This window comes from Patagioenas fasciata, chromosome 4 (assembly GCF_037038585.1).
Source record: "Patagioenas fasciata isolate bPatFas1 chromosome 4, bPatFas1.hap1, whole genome shotgun sequence".
Taxonomy (NCBI): Eukaryota; Metazoa; Chordata; class Aves; order Columbiformes; family Columbidae; genus Patagioenas; species Patagioenas fasciata.
This window is the reverse complement of record NC_092523.1, coordinates 46,687,521-46,710,371: the sequence shown is the minus strand read 5'-3', so window position 1 is coordinate 46,710,371 and position 22,851 is coordinate 46,687,521. Positions and strand designations below refer to the sequence as shown.

Below are 22,851 nucleotides of genomic sequence, written 5' to 3'. Positions count from 1 at the left end.
TTCTGAAGCTTTTCCAAAGGAGGAGAAGGCCACTAGAGAGAGATGAGACAACTAACCAGATGTACATGGCACAAAAATCTTTAGAGCTCAAGGTGTAGTCCTGTGAGACTGAGAAACTGGATACAGACAGCTTTTGCCATGTGCCAAATTGACAGTACCAGGGATTGCAAACAAACCTATCAGTGACCATCTAACAAAGTCTGGAGCTAACAGAAACTAAACTATTTGCATGCCTTGGGCATTAAGCCTCAAACATGTGGGGTAAAGTCCTCAAGCAAATATTATTAAACAAAATACAAAAACGTAAATAAGTAGGCAGTAGTTTACAGCTGCTGTGCATCTATGACTCCTGTACTTGCCATTACCAGTGGAAGCTAAATTTAGGAAAGGCTAAAAAAAATATCACTAGAAACACAGCCTTGATATCTTTTGTTAATAGGAGTACTGGAATTTCAGCACCAAAATTTTCATAAACGTTCATCTGTATATCTTAACGCATCACATATATGATGCCTGTATTTGAAAATGCTGGGCTTAAGATTCAAGGTCTTCAAATATTAAGCTTATGTCACATAATATACTAGATGTACACTGGGTTGAGAACTCAGGAGGTCCTGGGTCCTCCTCTTCATGATCATCAACTGGATCAAGCTACAGAGCATTTTAAAGCTTCATTCAAATTTACAGAAATTCATTCTTTCATCCCAATGAAGTTCAAGATGTCTCATTTCTAGCAATGCTGGTTTTAACACCAACTATGTTTATTGGAGAAGAGCAGAAATTGAAGACATTTGAAGAATATGACAATGCAGTCCAAAATGAACAGAATATAGATGGATTTCTGTAGAATTTGTTTTCCTTTTTCTGAATTGCTTATGGTTTTGCTCCAAACTATTCTTAAACACAATGTCTGAACATAATAATAATAATACCTCTGAGAACAAAAGCACATCACAATTTACTTTGATATTTCAGTATTAATTCAATCCATTATCCTTTCTACTAGAGTCTCTTGATTACACAAATCACCAAAAGCAATATTGCTGTTTGACAAATCCTAGTCTTAACAAAACTCAGCTGTACTATCACACTTACTTTCTGGGACGTCCACTTCACCTAGTGGATGGACAACTGGAGCGTTGTCATTAACATCTAACACTTGTATCTTCACAATACTTGTAGCAGAAAGTCTGGGGTTTCCTTTATCAGCAGCTTGTACAACCAACCTGCAATTAAAGAAGCAGTAACTGTCACAGGGTTATCCACCAATGTTGTAAGCGGGGGAAAAATTACAAACAAAAAAAGATTAGCCCTCTTGCTCCTCATTGCAACTCTTAAATTCCATCTTACTTTCTGTAAAGTTGACTTGAGGGGGTTTTTTGTGTCTTGCAGGAAAAATGTGTAGAAGATTATAGGTCACAACAAAATCACACAAAGTATTCATCTGTATCCATTTCACCTCATTTCATACCAAATGTAGGTGGTTAAATTCACTAGCAAGACTCTTTCAAATAAGACACACATTTCTCCAGTTGGTGATTCAGAGCAGGAATCAAATCTTCAGTTGTCCTTTGGAGGAGCCTGACACTCCTCATTGTTTATAAAGGGACAACAGGAATGTGAAAATTGGGTAATACGAAAACATCCAAGCTAATACTCAGCCAGAACATCTGCAAAGATATAGAATAGCCTCGCTATTATATTGTAAGTGATGAAGTGAAAAACCTGAATACATGCACCATTTGACAATAGCAAAGTTCCCACTGATTTTAGTGGGCCTAGAATCTCACTGTCAAATTAAGAGAGTTTGCCTGTATGCTTCCATTTTACACCTGTAAAGAAAACAGTAAGTAACAATCTGATAAGCGCAGATAAAATGATGTTTACTCTCTGTGTGAACTAGCTCTAAAAAAAGGAACAAACCAAAAAAAACCCACCATCAACCTGTGCAAAAGGACGTACAAGTCAGAGCCTGGTATCTCAATTAAATGTCTTCTGTACTAACGACCATTTGCATGTCACATCATATTTTTTGGGTCTCCCTGCATATCTTTTGAGTGCTTTATTTCTCCCTCCTCCTTCTAAGTCATGATTTCTGTTTAAAGTGTCAAACAGGTATTATTTCCTATATGTTCACATGACAATATGGAATACCAAGGCTGTAACCCAAGCTGCATATCGCAACATTTCCATTCCTGAACCACACCAGCTCTGCTCTGAATGTCCTTGAGGTTTCTCACACTGACAGAATATGTAACTTGAATTGTAGACTAGTATTCAATTGATGACCATGTGTAATTCCATATAGAAAGTGTATTTTTGCTAGAATGAATATTGGTAAGGTATACATATGGAAATATTTTACTAAAAATAATCACTTTCTAAGGTTTCAGGAAAAAAAAAATTATCATAAAAACATCTCAGCCAAGGCATTAAAACCAGGGTTCTGTCAATACTTTCATTATAACTCCTATTATAAAAGACTTGGAGCTTCTGGGGATGAATATTTCCCATTTAGACAAAACAAACAACTTGCAAATTTGAAAGAAGCAATGGTAACATTTTGAAATTAAACGGGAAAATAGTTTTGAAAGGTTCTTTTGCTATTCATTTTTAATCTAACAATGTACATATTAACATATTAATAAAGAGAAGGAACATGAAGCTTCAGATTCCTCAAAAAACCTGTCAATTTAAAATGCTAAGCTCCCACATAAATACAGAAATAAATCAGGTTCCCAGTAAAAGACAAGAGAATTATTACATGTTCAATGCTTCATTTAGAGTAAACACCCTTTCTTTGAAGGATTTATTGCAGGTATTCTTTTAAAAGTAATAGCTACAAATAAAATGTATTACACTACTTAAATGACTAAAAATCACAACTGATGTTTTTGATTCAGTGAAAAACTAAAAAATAAACTCCTGGTCTATATATTAAGTTAAACCAAAGTATTTCCTTCAGGATACTATTATCAAATTACACTGATATTTTTTAAAACATCATATTTAGTTGATAATTACGATGTGGCTTTCTAAAAGTTATTCTGGTTCATAAGAATTGTGATTGGATGTTTAAAACTTTGAGGCCCCGGAGGACAGTAAAACTTGCAAATACTTTAACTGATGCCACAACCATATGGGGAATACAAAAAAAAAAAAGGTAATTTCTACTGTCTACTGACACATATACAGAAATCGATTTTCTGTAGAGACTGCAGTACATAAAAAGGGTGTATTAATGAATCCTTATACTATTATTTTTCTCTCCAAGGCATGATTTTTTGCTTTCTAATTCCAGTTATGTCATGACTGTAAAGATAAACTGCCATCTCCATTTGGTCATATTTACTCCCAGTTTCTTGGAAAACAGGAAGAAACCTAATACTTAGTACAAGACAGCTTAAAGCTGCTTCTGTAAGGTGTTTCCATCTATATCAGATTATGGAGAAGAAAATTTGAACTGTATTCTAATTAAAGAACAGAACACATCCCTGTTTCTTGGATTTGGTTTGAGTGCTTTCTCTGTGTTTTTATGTATTTATAAAAAATTATTCCAGAGAGGGAATGGTCATGCAGTTGTTCATAAACTAAAATCTAGGAACTTGTCATCATTTCTATAGAGAATCGGCATGCTCACTTATATCACTAAGTGTTGACATTGACTAAACAAGACTATATTTCTTCCACTGAATTTGAGAAGTATGCAAGAATCCATAGCACAAATGGGAAGCTTTAGTGATATCCTCAGTGCTGTCTGGCTTGCGCCCAGGCTCTGTTGGGTGACAGGTATCAACAGAAAACTACAAAATACACAACACGATGAATCTCAATGTGAACAAAAGAATACATTTTTATAAGAACCTTGCATACAAACCTGTAAGATGAAGTGTCTTCATGATCTAGGACTGTAGTAGTTGCTAAAATCCCTCTTGCTGAATCAATTAGAAATGCTGCTTTTTCATTACCAGATACAATTGAGTATTCAGTTTCTCCATTTAGCCCAGCGTCAAGGTCAGTTGCCAATACCTGTTTGGGAGCAAAACTGAAGCTTAATTCAAAATGGCAGAATGCAATTTCAGAAAGAAAAACTTTACACAACAATCATCTATTTCTGGTTACTTTCATTTCAACTGCACAGATTTAACCAAATAATCATATTGGTGCCCAACATGATGTCATGTGAGGTCACAAAATCTGCTCATGAATCACAATAGGATGCACATGAATTTTTTCCCTGAGTAATCTGAAATTCAGCTACATAAAGCACAGGGGGTGAATGTAATAATTTTATACTGCTTGCATTGCTATAAGGTTGCTGTTAGAATGCTGTCTCTGTTTAGTGCATAAGAATGCACTTTCTCAGTGGTTCAGGACTGTCCCTTCAAGTATTACTGTTATATTCCATCAGAAACAGGATAAAATAATGATTTTTAAGTTTGCAGAGCTGTCCTTTCATGGATAGTTAATTAATTCATTTTTTAAATACAAATGAGAAAATGTAAAAAAGGACGAGGCAAGCTGTAAAACCAACAGAATAGATAACATTCAACAGCAGTGAGCAGGCTTCTCAAAGACTCCTCTGACTCTTTCAAGAGTTTTCTTCATATTTTTCTGGTTGCTGAACAAGCATTATAATGAGTACAGGATCCAAACCATAGCAGAGGTGACTAGTCAGATTGAATAAAGGAAACATAACAGAACATATTCTGTCATAAAATTTTGACTACACATCTAGGTTGACTGCCTTTTGATTCTTCTCCATTCCTGGACATATGTTTCTCTAAACACAAGGTCCATCAGTTTCTAATCAGTTTGCCCTGGAGGCATTTGTAGCTTTCCATTTATTTATTCTCTAGAGAAGGAATATTTTTAGTACCTAACATTACCCTCACTGTGACCTGACTTGCAATGCAAGAACATGTACTAAGGAAATTATGTGTTCTTCTAGTCCAACTGATGTCTTCTTTTGCTCTAACATGCCCAGCTGGAAACACTTTTGGAGAATGGATCCATTCAGAGGAAGAAGTGTTTGCACATTTAAATTGAGAAAAGCTGCTCTTCAGGCATCAGACTTTAAATTGAACGCTTGGGTTTTATTCTACTAGTCTAATGAGTTAAAGTATTTTTTTTTCAATTGCTATAGCCCTTTCAGTAGATGCATTAATGCAAGACCCAGGCTATATTATAACCAGTATCACAGCTTTGAAAGGTATTTTTCAACTGCTTGAAGAGAGAAACAGAAAAGAAAAAAAATTTAAATAAAAAAAGTTCAGCTGCACAACTATTAAGAAAATAAAGAATTACCTTTCAACTTAAAAAACCTGAATGAAAGATCTAAAATGAAGTCCCAAAATAAAATCATTGAATATTTTAGATACCCAAGCAAAGTAGTAACAACATCAAGAACCACAGTCTCAGTCTTTAAGAGACAGTGGTGCAGAAGAGACGCAGCAAGACTGTAGTCACAAACAGATCAACTAAACTTCTTTTTAGCTATAGCACTGGGCTTGGGAAGATATATTTCCACTTACCTGTATGATGTCTCTTTTAGGACTTTGGCCTTCCCATACTGATGCTTTGTAATAGCTTTGCTCAAATTTAGGTACATTGTCATTCACATCTTGAATCACAACTGTCACTTCACAGAGAGCTGAATTCAAGCTATTTTCAGCCAAAACCGAAAGATGTATTTTATTCTTAACTTCATAATCAAGAGACTTTGGCTCTTTTACCATGATTGTACCTGGTTTATTAAACAAAATAATGAATTAAATCAAGATGGGACTTATGTCTAAACCATGTCCCTTAGTGCCATATCTACACGTTTTTCAAATACCTCCAAGGATGGCAACTAAACCACTTCCCTGGGCAGCCTGTTCCAATGCCTGACAGCCCTTTCAGTGAAGAATTTTTTCCTAATATCCAACCTAAACCTCCCTGGTGCAACTTGAGGCCATTTCCTCTTCTCCTATCACTTGCTACTTGGGAGAAGAGATCAACACCCTCCATGCTACAGTCTCCTTTCGGGCAGTTGTAGAGAGTGATAAGGTCTCCTCTCAGCCTTCATTACATCTAAACACTAAACACAGTATGCTTGTATACATTCGTATGTTAATTTCATATTGAATTGAAATTCAGTTTCACAGGGATTTTTCAGTAATTATGTCATTAATGTCTATATCCCAAACCTGTGACAGGATAAGAACCCAGGTACTGTGGCTCTCCAAGCTAATGTTTTTTAGTTTTTATTTTCTAAGATAAGCAGCAATTATTGGCTATTGTTTATGGATCTGCTCAGTATTCAGGAATTGCATCTGGAACATAAAGACTTCAAAGCTGTCAGGTGGTCCCTCTTCAGTACAACACTTAAAAATGATCATATTCTGCATACAGAAAAAGCAAAATAGACATTGGCAGAAGGAATACACTTCAAAATGACAGAGAGCAACTGAAAGATTCTATTAATAGTGTAGAGTGGAGCAAATAATCAAGTTTGAGATATGCCACCTGAAGGAACAAGTTAAAGAAACATAGTTGCTCATTCTAGAGAAGTGCACACAAGGATGAAACAGGGTAACAGGGTAGCAAGTCTTTTAATATGAAGAGTTTTTTTGCCTTTGTCTGATGTCTATTGTTGTTAAATTAAGAAGTAATAAGTTTAAATTGTTTCAACAAACATTCAGATAAATATTAATTAAAACCAGCTACCAAGACTTGTACAGCCTATTGAGAGGATTTAAAGAATCCCTATCACTGGAGGTTTTAAGAACTTGACAGACAATCTTCCGTAAGATTTAAGCACAGCTGATTCTCCTTCTGTGTCAAAGGACAGACTAGTTCATGTCTTCAGATCACTTCCTACTATACTTCATATGATTCTACAATACAATAAATCCCCCTAGAATGGGAGAAAATCTTCTCCAAAAGGGAGTTAATTAACATCTATGCTTGAAAAGACAAGTAAAGCAGACCTTTTGCTGTTTAGAATAACTAAGATAGGAAGGGCACCAATATAGCTCAAAATACTTCTGTTGTAGAAACCATGAGTAGGGAGTTACTGGTGTCAAAATTAATGCTGAGGTAAGAACTTATCTTAAAAAGTCCTGAAAGGCTGCACTTCAATTAACGTTTTCTAAGAAACAGAAAAAAGGTTCCAGAAGAAAGGAAACGGAACCACAATGATTCAAACTATTTCAAAAGACTTGTGATATCCACTGCGATAGCATTTCCACTATCATTTGTGAAGAGACTGCTTATCAGACTCTTAAAAACATAATGTAACCATTTTTCAGCCTGGCTTGATTGAAAAAATAAAACGAAAATCGGAAAATTCCCTTTGATTTTTTTTTTTTTTTTTTCATCAGAGGTGATATTGGAGAAGATTCACTTTCTTGGGCATAAACTTCTCTGGGTCTAAGATGTTCTTTACGAATCATCTTTCTAGCTTTATTTCAGTGAAATAAGGATGACTTGGAAATCAAGTGTATGTACTTTAATCCTCATCTAAACAAAGAAAAATAATTTTAACTGTCCATCAGCATCAAACGTGATAGCTTCACAGGAGCACACCACTTGATGTCTAGAGACATCAGAGTAATCAGTGATTAAAGCCTCCAGGAACTCAGGGAGAAAGACATTTGTTAAGAGTACAGGTTATTTACACTAATTCTGAGGGAAACTGCTCACACTGTCTGTGCCATCCCAGAAAGCCCACAGCTGTTGTGAGGGCAAACTCTTTTGTTGCAGATGTTTAGGGAGGCAACTAGAGTAGCTGTGCTCCCTTACACGTCTGAGGTGAGAGCACGTAAATGCACACGGGGAATGTGCTGTGCTCCTGCCATCAGAAGTTCCTGACTGAAGAACAGGTGAAAACAGACCAGCTGCAGAATACAAACACAATTGCAAAAAAAAAAAATTTGACTTTCAGACTGTTCAAGGTTTGCTGAAACAAAGAGCATTAAACTTAAAAAGGGTCTAATGCTTCCTACATAAGGAGTGTCTTGAATTTTTGGGCAACTTTAGGATAGGAAACAAGATGGAGTCACAGCTTGGATCACAAAGCAGTAGTTTATCAAGTCCAAACACCTAGTGATAAATAGTTAATCAGAACCAAGCATTTTAAACAAGTATACTGGTGTTCAATTTCTTTCCACATCAAGTTTACAATAGTGGAGGTCTCTCCACTTCCCTGTTTTTACTAATGATTTATTCATTGTAACAGGAGAGTAATGCTCTAAGATATCTACTTCCTGTTCTTGTGGTAGGAACTTGCTATATTTTAGAGAACACACTCTTTAAGCTATGCACAGACACTTGAAAAAAAAAAAAGTATTTATAAAAATGTACCTGTAATGGAGTGTATGGAGAATATACTTTCCTTGTCACTGAGGATGCTGTATTTTATGTTTTCTCCTGTAAATTTGCGTTCATAAGCATCTACAGTTAGAAGTGATGTACCTATGGAAGGAATAAGACATTTTTATCATGTCCACTTTAGAATGTTCACATGTAAGGCACTATCTATCCCTCCTTGCCTAATAAATTACTCATCTGATCACAACTTCATCACCTGCCTAAACAAAAAGACGAGTTTGAACTTCTGCTAATTACAAACTCTTGTGTACTACTGGAACTACCTCTTAACTGACATCATATATATTCCTTTTGTTCAGGTCATGCTATCTTTGGTCACTTAAATCTCACCTTTTCATGAATTCTTCTAAGGAAAACAGTCCTTTTTTTGTGCATCATAGGAATGGATGTTAGCCTCGAATCACCATAAAGAGTTTATTTTTCCTTCATTTATCTGAATTCAATCGGAATTTTTGAACAATATCTTAAATGTTTTTAAAAGTTTTAATTAGCCATCTTCTGACAAAGAGAATGAAAATATGAAACTGCATGCATAGTTATGTGTAAATTCAAGCACAATCCAAATTCAAATAAAAGAGTAATGATTTAATATAAAATACAAGATACATGAAATAAAAATCCTTTTAGAAATAGGATTATAGGAAAAATGTGGAACTGAATACATTATTCTGGTCAGAATCATAATGTTTAACAAAAATGTTTAAAAAGCATTATCAAGATTTTCAAATAATTTTTTTTTCACGTGAGTTATTAAATTGTTCAGCATATATGGCAATTGATTTTAATGGATTTTAACTATTTCATTTAATTGCAATTGATTCTATGCAATTGTGATGGAGTGAGGTTATTGTGCAGCCTGAACTCTTCAAAACAGCATTACAGACAACTAGCTACTTTATTATATTAGAAAGAGCAGGCTGTTCACACTCAGTGTTTTGGATGTCGGAGGAAAGAACTTTAGTGTAAAAATGTGAGAAAATATTACCCTTACAACTATCCGCTACCTTTTTTATTTTAGCATTGTTACTTATTATTTTTTTTTAAATGGGAAATTTTGTTTTATATGGTTTGTCATTTGCTCCTAAAATCCGACTGTCAAAAGCAAAAGTATGCCAATTTTGACAAATGCAATTTTATGTATCAGTCAATATATTTAGATTTACTAGAAAAGTTCTAGAAGTAAGATCCAACTGTCCAAAAGATAAAGACCGATATGAATGCTGATTTAGTTTTTTTTAGGAACTAAAATAGGGGGTTGTAGGCTGAATTTTCATTGCTGAGCAACTTTGATTTACTATGAAAACCTGCAAGTGCAATAATTCATAGCATCCTCAGAGCAGAGCCAAAGATAAGAAAAGAATTCAAGGTCTGAAGAATGACACTAATTATCTTCTAGTGCTGTTAGCAGTCTTTTCGCTTGTTTGCTTGCATGTTTAATAAGAAAAACTACCAGAAATAAAGGAAGCAGCAGCACTTCTACTGAAATTCCTATTTTTCAGGAGTTAATTTTTGCTCTGGATCCTCAAATCCTAATCATTTAAGTTTCCTATTTTTCATGTAGTTAAAATTCTTTACACCTTTTTTTGGGCAGAGAACAAAGTTTATCTGTTTTTGATACCTTTCACAGAAAATGGCTCCTTCAAATAGTGAATTTTTAGTTAATTGTCAAAAAATAATTATCGAACTCTGAGGTCTATTGTGACACAAACAGACCCTTCATAGGTAAATAGCAAGATCATAACGATCTGCTGGAGCTCGTAATTTCATGTATGCGTGATTCAAATACTGCTTTAAGCAGAGCTCATAACATTTAACACTTAAACTGGAGAAAATTAATAGAAAGGTAGCTTTCTGGCTGCAAAGCACACTGAAATTGGCAGCACAAGGATGAGATCATCACTGAAGCTAGCGGAAAGAAGGAGGGAGATTGGGATCATAGCCGAAAGCAGTCAGATTGGCTTGAAACACTATGCAATCAACTTCTGAATTAGCTATGAATATTGAAGGAAGTTAAGAATGATCTAAAATGTTTATATTTAGAGGTTTTTTTTCAGTTTAAACAGAGGCAACCTGATTGCATTTGAAAGTAGCTCAAAATGCTTTAAAATAGCCTACACACCAACCTTTACATTATGCCTGGTGACTTGAAACTGAAGCACGGCAGCACGGACAGTATTTGCCTGCGTGGCCGAATAGGTTGAAAAACATGCACATAGCATACACAGCAGAATTGAGCTACTGCATTGCTATAGTGATTATTTTCATTATTTTTCTTCTCTCTTCAGTACTCAGTATAATAGCCTCTTTCCCCCCTTTGTCATCTAGCCCCCGTTCATCCTTGGCATTGTTTCTTGAGACCTCTTAATTGCTCATGAAAGAAAAAGCTAACTGAGCAGAAAGAGTAAGAGATGATTTACAGAAAAAGAGACTACATATTTTATATCTAGTAGGAAAAAAAACGGAGGAGTCAACAAGTTTTGCTGGTGAATCTGTCTCCAAGGAAGTGCTATGCAAACAACCACTCAAGTGAAAGCTTGGTGAATAATGAAGGTTTCCTACCCTCTAGAGGCCATAGTGACTTGATTATTTATTGACTGCCTTCTAAGTGCCTGTTGTAATACAGTTTATAATATTTAAAGACATTAAATATTCAACATGAAACAAAAACTAGAAGAATGGGGTTTTCTGAAGGTCATCAAATTTGGAGGTCCAAGACTTAAAGAAAATCTCACCACAAGGACAAATTCCTGAGGCATTTACCCAATGGACGAGTTTAGACTAAGTCAAAACTAAGGACCCTTGGCTTTGTCTTTTGTCATTTATACTATCCAGATTTTTGATTCTTTAAAAATAAACTTAGATTTTTCCCACTCTATTAGTTAAGGTAGAAAAAAACTAGGAGGAAAAGCCACATTTATTAATACCAGTTCTACAAATAATCAGAATGTAATGTAAATCTCCCCTGGACTGAATACACTGGTACCATTCATATTTGCAGGGGTCCCAGGATCACATATATCCTCTAAGCCAGCATCTATGAGAGTTTTAATTATAATCATGCTTTTTTTCCCCCTGAAATGTGGATATATGATATTTATTTATGCTTATATAAATAAGAAAATACTACAAACAGAGCCTAAATGGTATCAGTATTTAGTAAAATCTCTCATACTCTTAAAAGAATTCGATCTTCTGAGCAAATAGACTTTTATTAAATACACAAACTAACATTTTGGGACTAAACCATCCTGTTTACATTGAAGCTTTGCTAAATTTCTTTAGTCAAAACAATTTAAATCTAGTCTTATTTATATTTTCTATAGATTTAATGGGAGAACGTGTGACTACAGCATTCTGATACCAAAGAATCGGTGCATTTCTGTAATTTCAGGATGGATTATCTGGCCTGATCCAGGAATATATCCACTCTTAGGAAAATTTAGGATCAGAGCAGTTTATCTATTTCTGTAAAGCCTCAATTTTTATTTTCTTTCCTTAAATCTAAAAAAATATCTTCCCTGTTTTTTTCTTAACTAGAAAGAAATATTAATGCAGGTTAATCCTATCTCTTCTGAAAAGACCAAAACCCCAGGGCCTCGACCTCACTTCCCTGGGAAGCCTGACAGAGAGGTTCTCATGACACTTTATGAAAATACAAGCCTGTTGCAGCAAGGGAGAGACAAAACTGGGATCCCCGAGCTCGCCTCTGGAACAACCCTGGTCACTTCACCTTCTGGATCGAGGGCCCTGTACATTTCCACAATTGACTCTCAATGGGCAGATCAATAAAAAGACAGAAAATGAGAAATTAGCACACATTGCTGTGACATCCGAACTGTATCTTCTGGAAGCAGCAATTCCCCCAGGGCAGACTCTCCTTTGCAAAGTGACACACAATTAATTATTGTACAGTGCTGACTCTAGTAAAATAGGACTAGGAGGCCTTGGGGTATCTGTGACTCACATTGACAGAAAATATCAGTTTTATGGTGTCCAAAACTACTTGTAAATCCTGGTCAAACGAACTTCTTATCCCATGGTTTCCATACTCAGAGTGCTCAGCATTGAGCAAAAGGGAAATAAATGCTCCTCTGCCTGAGAAGACCTGAATCTACACCTTTCATATTTCAGGAAAGTGTTTTAACCACCAAGCTATTGCATGCTCCACTATTCTCTCTTGGAAGCCTTCCACTTTTTCCAAAATCCCACATGTTTTTTAACAGACACTGAGACAGAACGATCATCTAGCTTGGTGGTTTAATCACTCATCACAAATTTTTAAAATAGCCTGAAACCAAAATACTTCAGCCATGTTTAAAAAATAAAGTAAAAAAAAAAAAAATAAAATTTTCACCTTATTGTATACTTTCAATCTGTTAACTGAAACATCCGTAATACTCACAGCACCATCTTTATGTTAAGCCAAAACTTTGGTGTGTAGTCCTGACTAGGCACAGAGAAAGGAACAGCTGAGTAACCACAGCAGTAATTACCACAACAGCCATCTTCTCTCTTAGTTTTCTATTCTGTTTGTAATTATCCAAGAATATTGATTCGTTTTCCAAAATTATTAACACATTTCTGTTTTACCGATTCCTAATCAAATACATAGGCTGTTACTCAAGATCTAAGAATTCACTAGTCTCATAATACCCTTAGGATACAAAGGAACACTGCTTTCATTTTACTGAAATTTGAACTATAAAGAGGATAAATTACTTGTTCAAGGTGAACCTCACAAGACTATGTTCGAATCAAGAATACAGTGCAGGTCAGATCTCTAAATATGTCTGGTCAATTGTGCAGCAGATTAGTGGGCAGAAAAATGTAGAAGGCACTCCCCTCCGCTCTCATTAGGATGAACCTATCCCCTGGAGCAGGAAAAGGTACTTACTGTATTGAATTGGCAGGAGATACAACTACAAACACTCTCTGCATGATAAATACTAGAGCAGTAATTCTCATTATTATACACAACAAAAATAAATAAATCTGAAAGCACCTTGTGATTAAGCTGGTTTGTCTGTTAGTAGGATTCAGTAGCACACGCTCTACCTAAAGATACACTGCAGAAGCCCATCCAAGCGGCAACGCACCATAGCCTCTGAACTTCTCACCCCTTCATCCCATGCTACCCTCTATTCTCCTTCTTCCATGAAGTCCAAAACTTCAGTAAGGTTTTAGACTGTCTCTCAAAGCTATTTCAGGTCATTAAGCATTTTGCAAAAACAAGACATGTCATGTTGCACCACTCATCTGAGCTTGTGTGTGTTGACAAATGAAATTATGAGTAAACACTTTCCACCCATCTTTAAAGTAATTTTGCAAGAAGTGCTCAGGGTGTCCCAGGCTGAGGGATGGAAACACACTACCTTTGACAAAGGACCTTTCTGTTTAATGTGAGCAACACTCTTGTATGTGGGCAGCAAACTCAAGAGCCAGCCAATGTCGCCAGCTAACAGAGCATGCTTCTTTTTCACTCTGGTGCACTGGAAAAGGGCAGGTGGGTAGGTATTTGCTTCATCCAAATTAACTTTTGCCTGCTATTGCACAGGGATAAGGTTTCCCTACACTATTAATTACAATTACCATTCCAAAAGGAAGGGAGATGATTGGCAACTGCAAGAACACAAATTGGGATTTGATGCTCACCTGCTGCGCTGTTCTCAGGCACACTTGCTTCATACAGGCTCTGGCTGAATGAAATCTCCTCCTCTTGCTCCTCAGTAAAGATAACAACCACAGCTGTGGCTGTTCGAGGTGGGATACCTTGATCTGAAGCCATTATTAGCAGCTGGGTACTGAAGTCCTTGGAAGCCAAGGGCTCCTGAAGAATGATGTCACCTGTCTTCACATCCATCTGAAATACAGTTTCTGCTGACATCAAACTAAAAACAACAGCTCCATTTGGCCCCAGATCCATGTCCTCTGCTCTCACAGTGGCTACTGTCTCATTCACAGTGGTTTCAGCACGCACAAAGGCCCTGATAGGATTCTGAAAAAAAATGGGATCATTGTCATTGACATCATCAACATGCACCACAACCCTGACAGTGGTGCTTCTTGGTAAATGGGTGCTAGAGTCACTAGCCACAGCCCTAAATGTGTAGTGGGACTTGGTCTCCCGGTCCAGTGCCTTTGTAGTAACTATAGATCCCGTTACATTGTCGATAGCAAATGCTCCAAAGGTGTCATCAATGAGGGAGTATGTAACTTCACCATTCAGGCCATCATCTTTGTCAGAAGCAAAGAGGTCCAGGATGGCTGAGCCTTCCTCAAGGTCTTCTCTCACAGAGATTTGATACTGGGTCTTTGCAAACAACGGGTTGTGGTCATTTTCATCCAAGACTGTTAGATAGAGTTGTGCAGTGGAGCTTCTCGAGGGGCTGCCTAGGTCATGGCACTCAATTACAAGAGTGAAATTGCTGACATCTTCTCTGTCTAAGCTACGAGTGACCAGCAGTTTTCCTGAAGTGTTATTTAGTGCGAAGTATTCTCCAACATTTCCACCTTTCGAACACATCAAAAAAAAAAAGACAAAACAATTGCTTTTGATGAAAGAATCCCTTGCAAATATCAATATGTTAATTCCAATAACATGATCCAATTGCTCATACAGCTGGTGTGCTCGTGTGCCTTTCGCATATTTTATTCATCTTATACAAATTAAAACCTGCATTTCATTTAAATCAGTGGGTGGCAATGACAGTAAATACAGAATGTCATATCAACTTACAGAGTGGCTGTTTTGCCAAATGCATGTCTTTTTTCCCAAAGCAGCACACCTTATAAAATCTCCTGCAACTACACTGCTGCACAAGTGACCTCTTCCCAACCTTAGTTACAAATTCCAGAAAGCTATAAAGCATTGCTGACAATTGTAACTACTGGTTCCTTGTTCTTTTCTACAAACCTGTCTCTTGGAAGTGTATAGTTGTGCAAGGTCTACATTGGTGGGTGTGGGGAGGGAGAAGGTAAATATGAAGCAGTTGGCAGAAAAGTCAGCATTTTTAGTAACAATTAATGGCATACATGCTTTACAACATGTAGAAAGACCAAAAGTAATTGAATTAAAGATCATAAGAGATCATGAAATTAACACCAAGAAAACATAAAGGTATTCATAACTGTTCAAAGAAAAATGTGTTAGCTGTTACCACAGTAGCTATCTGCCTACATTTGAGCTATTGCTGAGAGCCACAAACCAAAGTAAGCACAGCGTACTTGTATTTGTGCAAAGATATTACAGGAGGCTTTGAACAGCTGCAGAGCTTACATTGGCACAGTAGACGTGGGGAGAGTCTGGCAATCTGAGAACCAAGTATGACATTACTAATTGCTGGGTGAAAGAAGCTCTCATGAAATAAAACTTAATAAATACAATTAAGTAAATAAAATTTGATTAATTCTTGTACTTATTTTTAAGGGTATATGCATATTCAGAATTTCCACAAGTTATTATAACAAGGAACAAAACTATGCCTTTGCAATGAATGCCTCCTTCCAGTACTGGTAGCTTTTTGTTTTTCTTTTCTGTACTACTTCAAATTCAGAAAGCAGACTGAAAGTATGCCTGGAAAGTACTTATTAATGCTAACAAAGGGATGAAAGATTTTTTTTCAACATGAAAGAAGCACGTGGACAAGACAGCAACTAGAGAGGCCTGGTAAAATCAAGGCTAGTCTAAAACCTGGATACTGCTGTCTATGTACTTCCTGATCTATACTAATAAAATTGGAATGTAACTTACTAATTATTTTGTATCTTAGAGCTCCATTATCACCAGCATCCATATCCACAGCTCGAGTAATGTAAACAATAGAAGGCTGTTGGTTCTCTGGAATACGGATCTCAGAGGTGGGAAGAAGAAACATGGGAGAGTGATCATTTTCATCCAGCACTTTGCAGATAATTGTCACCATGCTTGACAGTGATGGGGCTCCACTATCCCGAACCAAAACTATAATTAAAAAAAGGAAGTAAATTGTATACAACAGTTGTAGGTGCAACGATGGATACTTCTTAATAATATCAGAATAGCAGAGTTATTTCTGCTATGCAAAAAGCACATGCTCTTCTGTTCCTGAAAATCTTACCACTCCCATCTAATTCACATGGCATTAAAAAAGGTAAGCTTGATAGTAACATCACACCCATTCTCACTTCACATTTTACAGGCACTCATAGCTATTTCATACTGTTACCTTTAATACTGAAAACGTCCTGGGTTTCCCTGTCCAATGATGTGGTTGTTACAACTTCTCCACTGTCCGAGTTCATCCTGAATTTCTCATACCCCGTTCCCGGTAAAATTTCATACCGAAGCAAGGAATTCAGTCCTTCAAAGCAAAATGGAAGTCTTAGTAAAACACAGCCACTCTCCTCACATTCAGGTCTCTTGTCTTCTCCCCACCACCCTAGGAAATAGCTTACGGATGAAATAGCTATTTTTAATGGAGAGAGTAACTGCTTCTTCATTAGCACAAAAGTCTTGCCCAGCTGCTACTTTGTGCCTAAGTTTTCCAGCCACTCCTAGTGACTCCAGCGGCATTTCTTGTTGGTCAGGGCATGTCTCCAAACAAGCTAACACATCAACATGGTGCAAGAAAGCATTAACTTAGATTGTGGAATCCATGCATTTGTCTTCTGCCCTCCCTGTCACAGTCAGTTTATTTCTCAACAGGCTGTCAGGCAGAGTACCGGGAGCCAATGCAAGTATCTCTGTACAGTACAACACTGAGTAGTATAAGCATTCAGAGAAAATATCCACTTCTTAGGATGCTCACCAGTTCTAAATATTTGTACTGCTGAGCAGGCAGGTGCCTAAGTCCCATCGAGACACACAAGGTATGTATCTCCTAGTTGTCTTCAACAGAAAAGCTAATTTGGTGAACATTCCCAGAGCAAATCTCAGGCCTTTTAGAGAGCTCTCACTTGTAGCCAGTCTCTGAAGAGACACTGTTTGGTTTTACAAAGTCGTGCAAGATTTCCAAGGAGCAAGGCTAAAGATTTTCCCTCCTTCAAAGTTTTTCTGAATGCAAATTCCATCCAGTTCCTAATTAGACCTATCATCTCTATACAGTACAGGAATATTAGTCTTCCTGTCTTTCTGTAGAAAATAGTAGGCTAAAACTGTACAGGTCTTCAAAAACCTTTATTTCAGAGTTGCTTGTCTGAATTGAACAAGAAATGGGACTCCACATTCTTACCTATCATGGTCATAATTTCTTTCATATTTTTTCTGGTTTCAGCACCCTCCTGAGGGAAGTAAAATGTAATCTCCATCACATTCATATTATTAACTTTAATGAGTTTTATCCTACATCATACTTGAAGGGCTTATACTATCAGGCTCTTTTTTTTTTTTTTTTTTTATGTTTTTTTAAGTTTCATTTAAGCATTCTGTTTTTTTCAACCAACAATCAGTCTTTTAGTAGCATAGGGACAGTTAGTGCACCTGGAAAGCTCCAGTACTCCTAGTCATACTAAAACAGCTGTTCAGAGTTAAACACTGCCTATTTGTTCTCATCTCCTGCAGTAACAAACCGGACAATCTGCACTGGAGTTGGTGGGGAATCACCAGTTCAAGAGAAGAAACAGAGTCTACAGTTTTTAGCACCCGTGACTTCCTTTGTTTGCCTTCGAATAGTTTCACTAAATAGTTGACAACTACTGATATTTGATTAAAATAATTATTACTGTAAAGGCATTTACTTCTAAACTGAGTCAAAAGATGGACATATTGGTACAATGCACAAGGAAAATTAATTACAGAAATCCTTCTGTCTTTCCAGAAGAAAGAAGAAAAATCACAGCAGTAATCAAAGAGAATGTCTTGAAAATGTAAGGCTCCGACATACACTATGTGATCCGTCCATATTTGATACCATTCAACTACATTTTAAAAAGTATTCACAGCTGTCTGCATTTATCTATCCTTAATCACCAGTATGCTACAGATGGAAAAAAAGACCCATGACACCACAGGGCTGATGTTAACTATTAGCCTTTGGTCTCCTGCAACTGAACTGCTTCAACCCAGGACCTTCACTGGCAGATTTCACGATGGACATTATTCACAAACAGTGCTGAAAAGCCATGTGGGTACCATCCAAGTTGACTATTCACACATTACTGAAATTAAAACTTTTAACCCTTAAAGCACACAGATATGTCACACCTTAATTACATTTCTTTCCCAAGTACTTACTGCCTCCTTGCTCATATCCAGCTGCTAGGAGCACGCACCTAGCAGCAGGAGAAAGTTGCATACCCTCGCCAAGAGAAGAATGATGAACCTACGCATTCACCAGGCACAGCAGCTGACGCATTTTCACTTGATCCATCCTGTTGGTTAATTATTCAGTAGTGCTAGTCACATTTTGGGTGCTGAAATTACAAACTGAAATGAGAAACTATTTCTCCTGTGCATTATGAGCTGAAAGAGGAGTTAAGGCCCTTCCTTTCCACAGGCAAGTGGAAGGGACCCCTTCCCCCACAGACTGAACAGCAGGATGGCTGTTTGCTACCTGAGCTGCAGCCAGGGAAAAGCTTCAGCCCATTTCTCCTGTCCCAATCACAGCACCAGCAGCCCCATCCTCCCAGGTGCTGCCACGGCTTCTCTAAAGCAGCATGCATGGCATTACACTATGAACATGTCTACTACCAACACTGGCAAATAAGCAATGGGAAAAGACGTCTCCCTGTGCCAAATCTAGGCTCAAGTCTCATTTTCATAATACTAGTGTCGCTAAGACCATGATAAGCCAAGAATAAGCAAGACAAAATGTCCAGTGAATGGCAGTAAGCCCTGTCTCATAACTCTAAGTCAGGGGTCCCTATTAACCTGAGAGTTTTCTCCTGAGGCTCCAGACATAACTGCTGAACCACAGACATGCACATCAGCTAAAAGCAGACCTTGACAACTGATAGTTCAGTTCATTCAGATCTTCTGCCAAGACACATCTCAAGGCAGACCCCTGACCCATCTTAAACACTCTGCAGGTATCTGCTTTCTTGTGCATTTGTTCCCACCATTTATTTATATTACATGTGTCTTTACACTTGTATTTACTTGTACTGCACTGTCAGATGTCGGCCTTGGAGTGGATGGAGAGCTCACACTATGTAAGAGGACTCTGAGAAAACAAGGCAACAGAGAGATGCAGTAAGTGCAGCTCTTGTAATGTGCTGGAGGGAGTCTGCCAAACAAGAAGGTTCATGGATATCCACAAGGAAGGAAAATCCATTACAAGCAAAAATTTAAGCAGTGATTAAAAAAAAAAAAAAATTAAAAAGACTTTTTGAACTGGAAGCAAGCTTAAAGCTTGGGTCAGACACAAAGAAGGTGGATGGTTGCTTGCTTTCTCTCTTTGCAGAAAATGAAGTAGAAAGACAAATAAAACAAAAAGTTGATGATTGCTCCAATCGTCAGTAAAAATGATTCCTCCCTGTGGTCAGTCAGGGAACATACGAAGTGGATGGGAGGAAAGTCCTCCACTGAGATGATGCAAATATTATTGGGATGTGAACTGCAGTTTAAAGAGCAAATAAAAATAATGTAAAAAATGTTATGTAAAAAATAAAAAACATCATGAGCGGAGTAATCTTATTCAAAAATTCCGTTCCAAAAATGTAACAAAAGTGAGTATCATTATATTTATATTACTCCTATATAAATCCTATTTTCTTACATTATGAGCATCACTTCCGTAACATGCATATGATACGGGGCCAAATAATGAAAATGTGAGAAAAAGACCAAACAGAAGGACTGTGGTTACTGGAAAATGTACCTAAAAAAAAAAAAAAAAAAAGGCAGGAAGGAACCATCAGCCACAATACTGCTCCAGCCCCAAGTGTCCACACAGGCAGGTGCATACTGAGCCACCCAAGTGCACTTGGAATGCTCTTCCGCACCACCCTGCCAAGTCACCTCTGCTCCCTCCTCCAAACGGCTCCCAAAACTTCCCTTCTGCTGTACTTCCCACAAGACGTGCAGCAAATAAATATTAGGGATGGAGAAAGGAGGGAGAGGTATTCAAGAAAATACCCACTTAATTATCTATTATCTTGGAATGTTTTACTTCAAATTCTGCCTTTTTTTCATAGTGTGATCCACAAAGGAAAGAAAACAATTGCAATAGTGAGGTAGGTACAGAGCTGGAATGTAATATTGCTCATGTGTCATGAAGATTTTCATAGACAGGGCTACCCACACATTCCTAATTTCTAAATACTTTACAAATTTGTGGAGAAATGGCTCTTCCACATAGCACCTCTATTGAGCTGCATATTTCACATAAGCCTTTTGTAACCAATACTTGCTCTACATTAAAATGGCAAATTTTACTGTATACAGAACATGATTTTGCTAACAATACCTATTTTTTGAAAGCATAACCTTAAACAATTCTAAAGATGCACAGGAAGTGAACCCATGGTAAAGATAAAGTCATTTAGAGAGCTGACACAAACTTTGGATTAATTTGTAGCAGTATCTCCATATTTAATTCTCTTTCCAGATTTTGTCTTTATTGCAGACCACAGACTCTGTGTAACTGCTTGATGTTACAACAGCTGAAGGTAAGATTCTCTCCAGCACACAGGCTACCTGTAACATCATATGCATTTTAGATATTTAAAAAGAAAAGGTAGCTGGAGAACTGGAGGGAATTTTTTGTTGCCTAGCAAAGACAAAGATAAGTCCTTGACTGTGATTCATAGAGCATGTGAGCCACCCCCCCTAATTCATCCATTCTGCCTATGTTTGAAAAGCAGTGCATCAACATTTTTATGTACATAAAATCGTATTTGAAATCTCAAGCGGCTTCCATGATCCCTTCACAGCTCAACTAGCTGGAAAATCTGGGATGACAGTGCCGCTGTCTGGTCGGAACAGATTAGTGCGTATTTGCTGATTCTGTTACAAATCCAGGCCCCTTGCCTAGTGAACTGTTTTAAAACTATTTTAAATGCTCCGACTGAGAACAACAGAATGTTAAAATATTAAAGTTAACTGCGTTGAGCTTTGTCTGCTGATTTATAACCAGAGTACATCTTCATCACATGAAGACTAGACTACACTGAGCTACTCTGCATCATCCAAGCACACATTTTACATTTAATGTACCAGTCAAAGATGAAACTAGGCCAGCACACAAGTCAGAATAACTCCAAGCCCTGAATAAAGGTTGAAAGTCTGATCTAACAGCCATGTTTTGGGACTCAAAACTCATATCTTACCTTGGGGAAAGTACCAATGGCTGTACACACAAGCACAGCAGGTAGCAAGATTTGATCGGTCTACTATGATCCGCAAAGAAATTAATAGTGAAAGGCCAGAAATCACCTGCATCTCTGTCCACAGCTTCCACCTTTACAACAAACTCCCCTGGATCTCGGTTTTCATGGACTGCAGTCTTGTAAAGTTGCTTCAGAAATATTGGGGTCTCATCATTCACATCAAGAACAAGGATAGTTAGAACCTGCGTGGCAGAGAGAGCTGGGCTGCCGTCATCAAGAGCCATCACTGTCAAAATGTAGCGCTCCTGAATCTCACGGTCCAGAAGCTGAGTTGTAGTTAAGAGTCCTATTATAAAGAAAGAAGGTATTAAAAGAAGTATTCTGCTCCTAGTTGTTCCAGCATTCACAGCTTCAATGTAGCATCACCGTGCATGCTGTGCCACTGCTGCAAGACTTCCAGACTTCAGTCAACCATCATTAGTGATATCCTTTAGAGTGCTAGCTGGCCCAGAAATACTCATTTTGACATCAAGGGAAATTGTTATTCATGGATTATTCAAGTGCAGTCCAGAGATTCCTTTTTATTTAACTTTGAGCTTAACTTTTAAACTTTATTCAACTTCATTTCAATTAAATATTTGTCTTTTCTTTTTTTTTGCATAGAAGTTATGCAATTAGGAACTCAGCAGTATCACATAATGGATTCAAAATCAGAATAAGAACCAGAAAATATTGCAATTACTAGGATGAGCTTTGCACTTGTGTGCAGATGGTATAATAGTTACAGAACTCATTCAGGAACCAGAGGGTTTCAGAGTGCTGAAGAATTACATTCATCAGCACCCTGAGTCCCCACTGAGTATGTTCACCCAACACTGTAATGCACATTCCTTGATCGTGACTTCACCTTTCTTTGTACATAAACATAACAATGTATCTGTGTGCACATGCTTTAAGTATGCACCATGCAAAAATCAGAATGAAGTATTTCACTGCACACACTTTCTTCACCCATTCCATAACATGCTGTTGGAAGGTAATCCAGTACATCTGTATAACACAGTAGAGTAATGCAGAACTTTCTGAGCTGACTTTCACTGAGCTTGCCTACTGCATGCAGTACTGTCACACTCATGTGGTACTTTCTCTGAGGTAACCAGCCCTGAGGATGGTAAATCATCTGGGCAGAATATCATCATAATGTGGTACTTCAGTATTGCATTGTATGTC

The 22,851-nt window shown here is 37.3% G+C and overlaps 1 protein-coding gene across 3 annotated transcripts in view; it reads right to left on the bottom strand.

The window, feature by feature from the left end:
* The window catches only part of DCHS2 (dachsous cadherin-related 2), a 115,553-nt gene that overhangs the window by 9,463 nt on the left and 83,239 nt on the right, over positions 1-22,851 (bottom strand). For all 3 annotated transcript variants that reach the window (XM_065837872.2, XM_071807773.1, XM_071807774.1), the window contains exons 10-17: positions 21,728-21,967; positions 16,581-16,715; positions 16,127-16,336; positions 14,029-14,886; positions 8,350-8,460; positions 5,535-5,746; positions 3,878-4,029; positions 1,096-1,226 (exon numbers count right to left, since the gene is read on the bottom strand). In XM_065837872.2, coding sequence (XP_065693944.2) covers positions 1,096-1,226; positions 3,878-4,029; positions 5,535-5,746; positions 8,350-8,460; positions 14,029-14,886; positions 16,127-16,336; positions 16,581-16,715; positions 21,728-21,967 — 2,049 coding nt within the window. The remainder of the gene's footprint in view (positions 1-1,095; positions 1,227-3,877; positions 4,030-5,534; positions 5,747-8,349; positions 8,461-14,028; positions 14,887-16,126; positions 16,337-16,580; positions 16,716-21,727; positions 21,968-22,851) is intronic.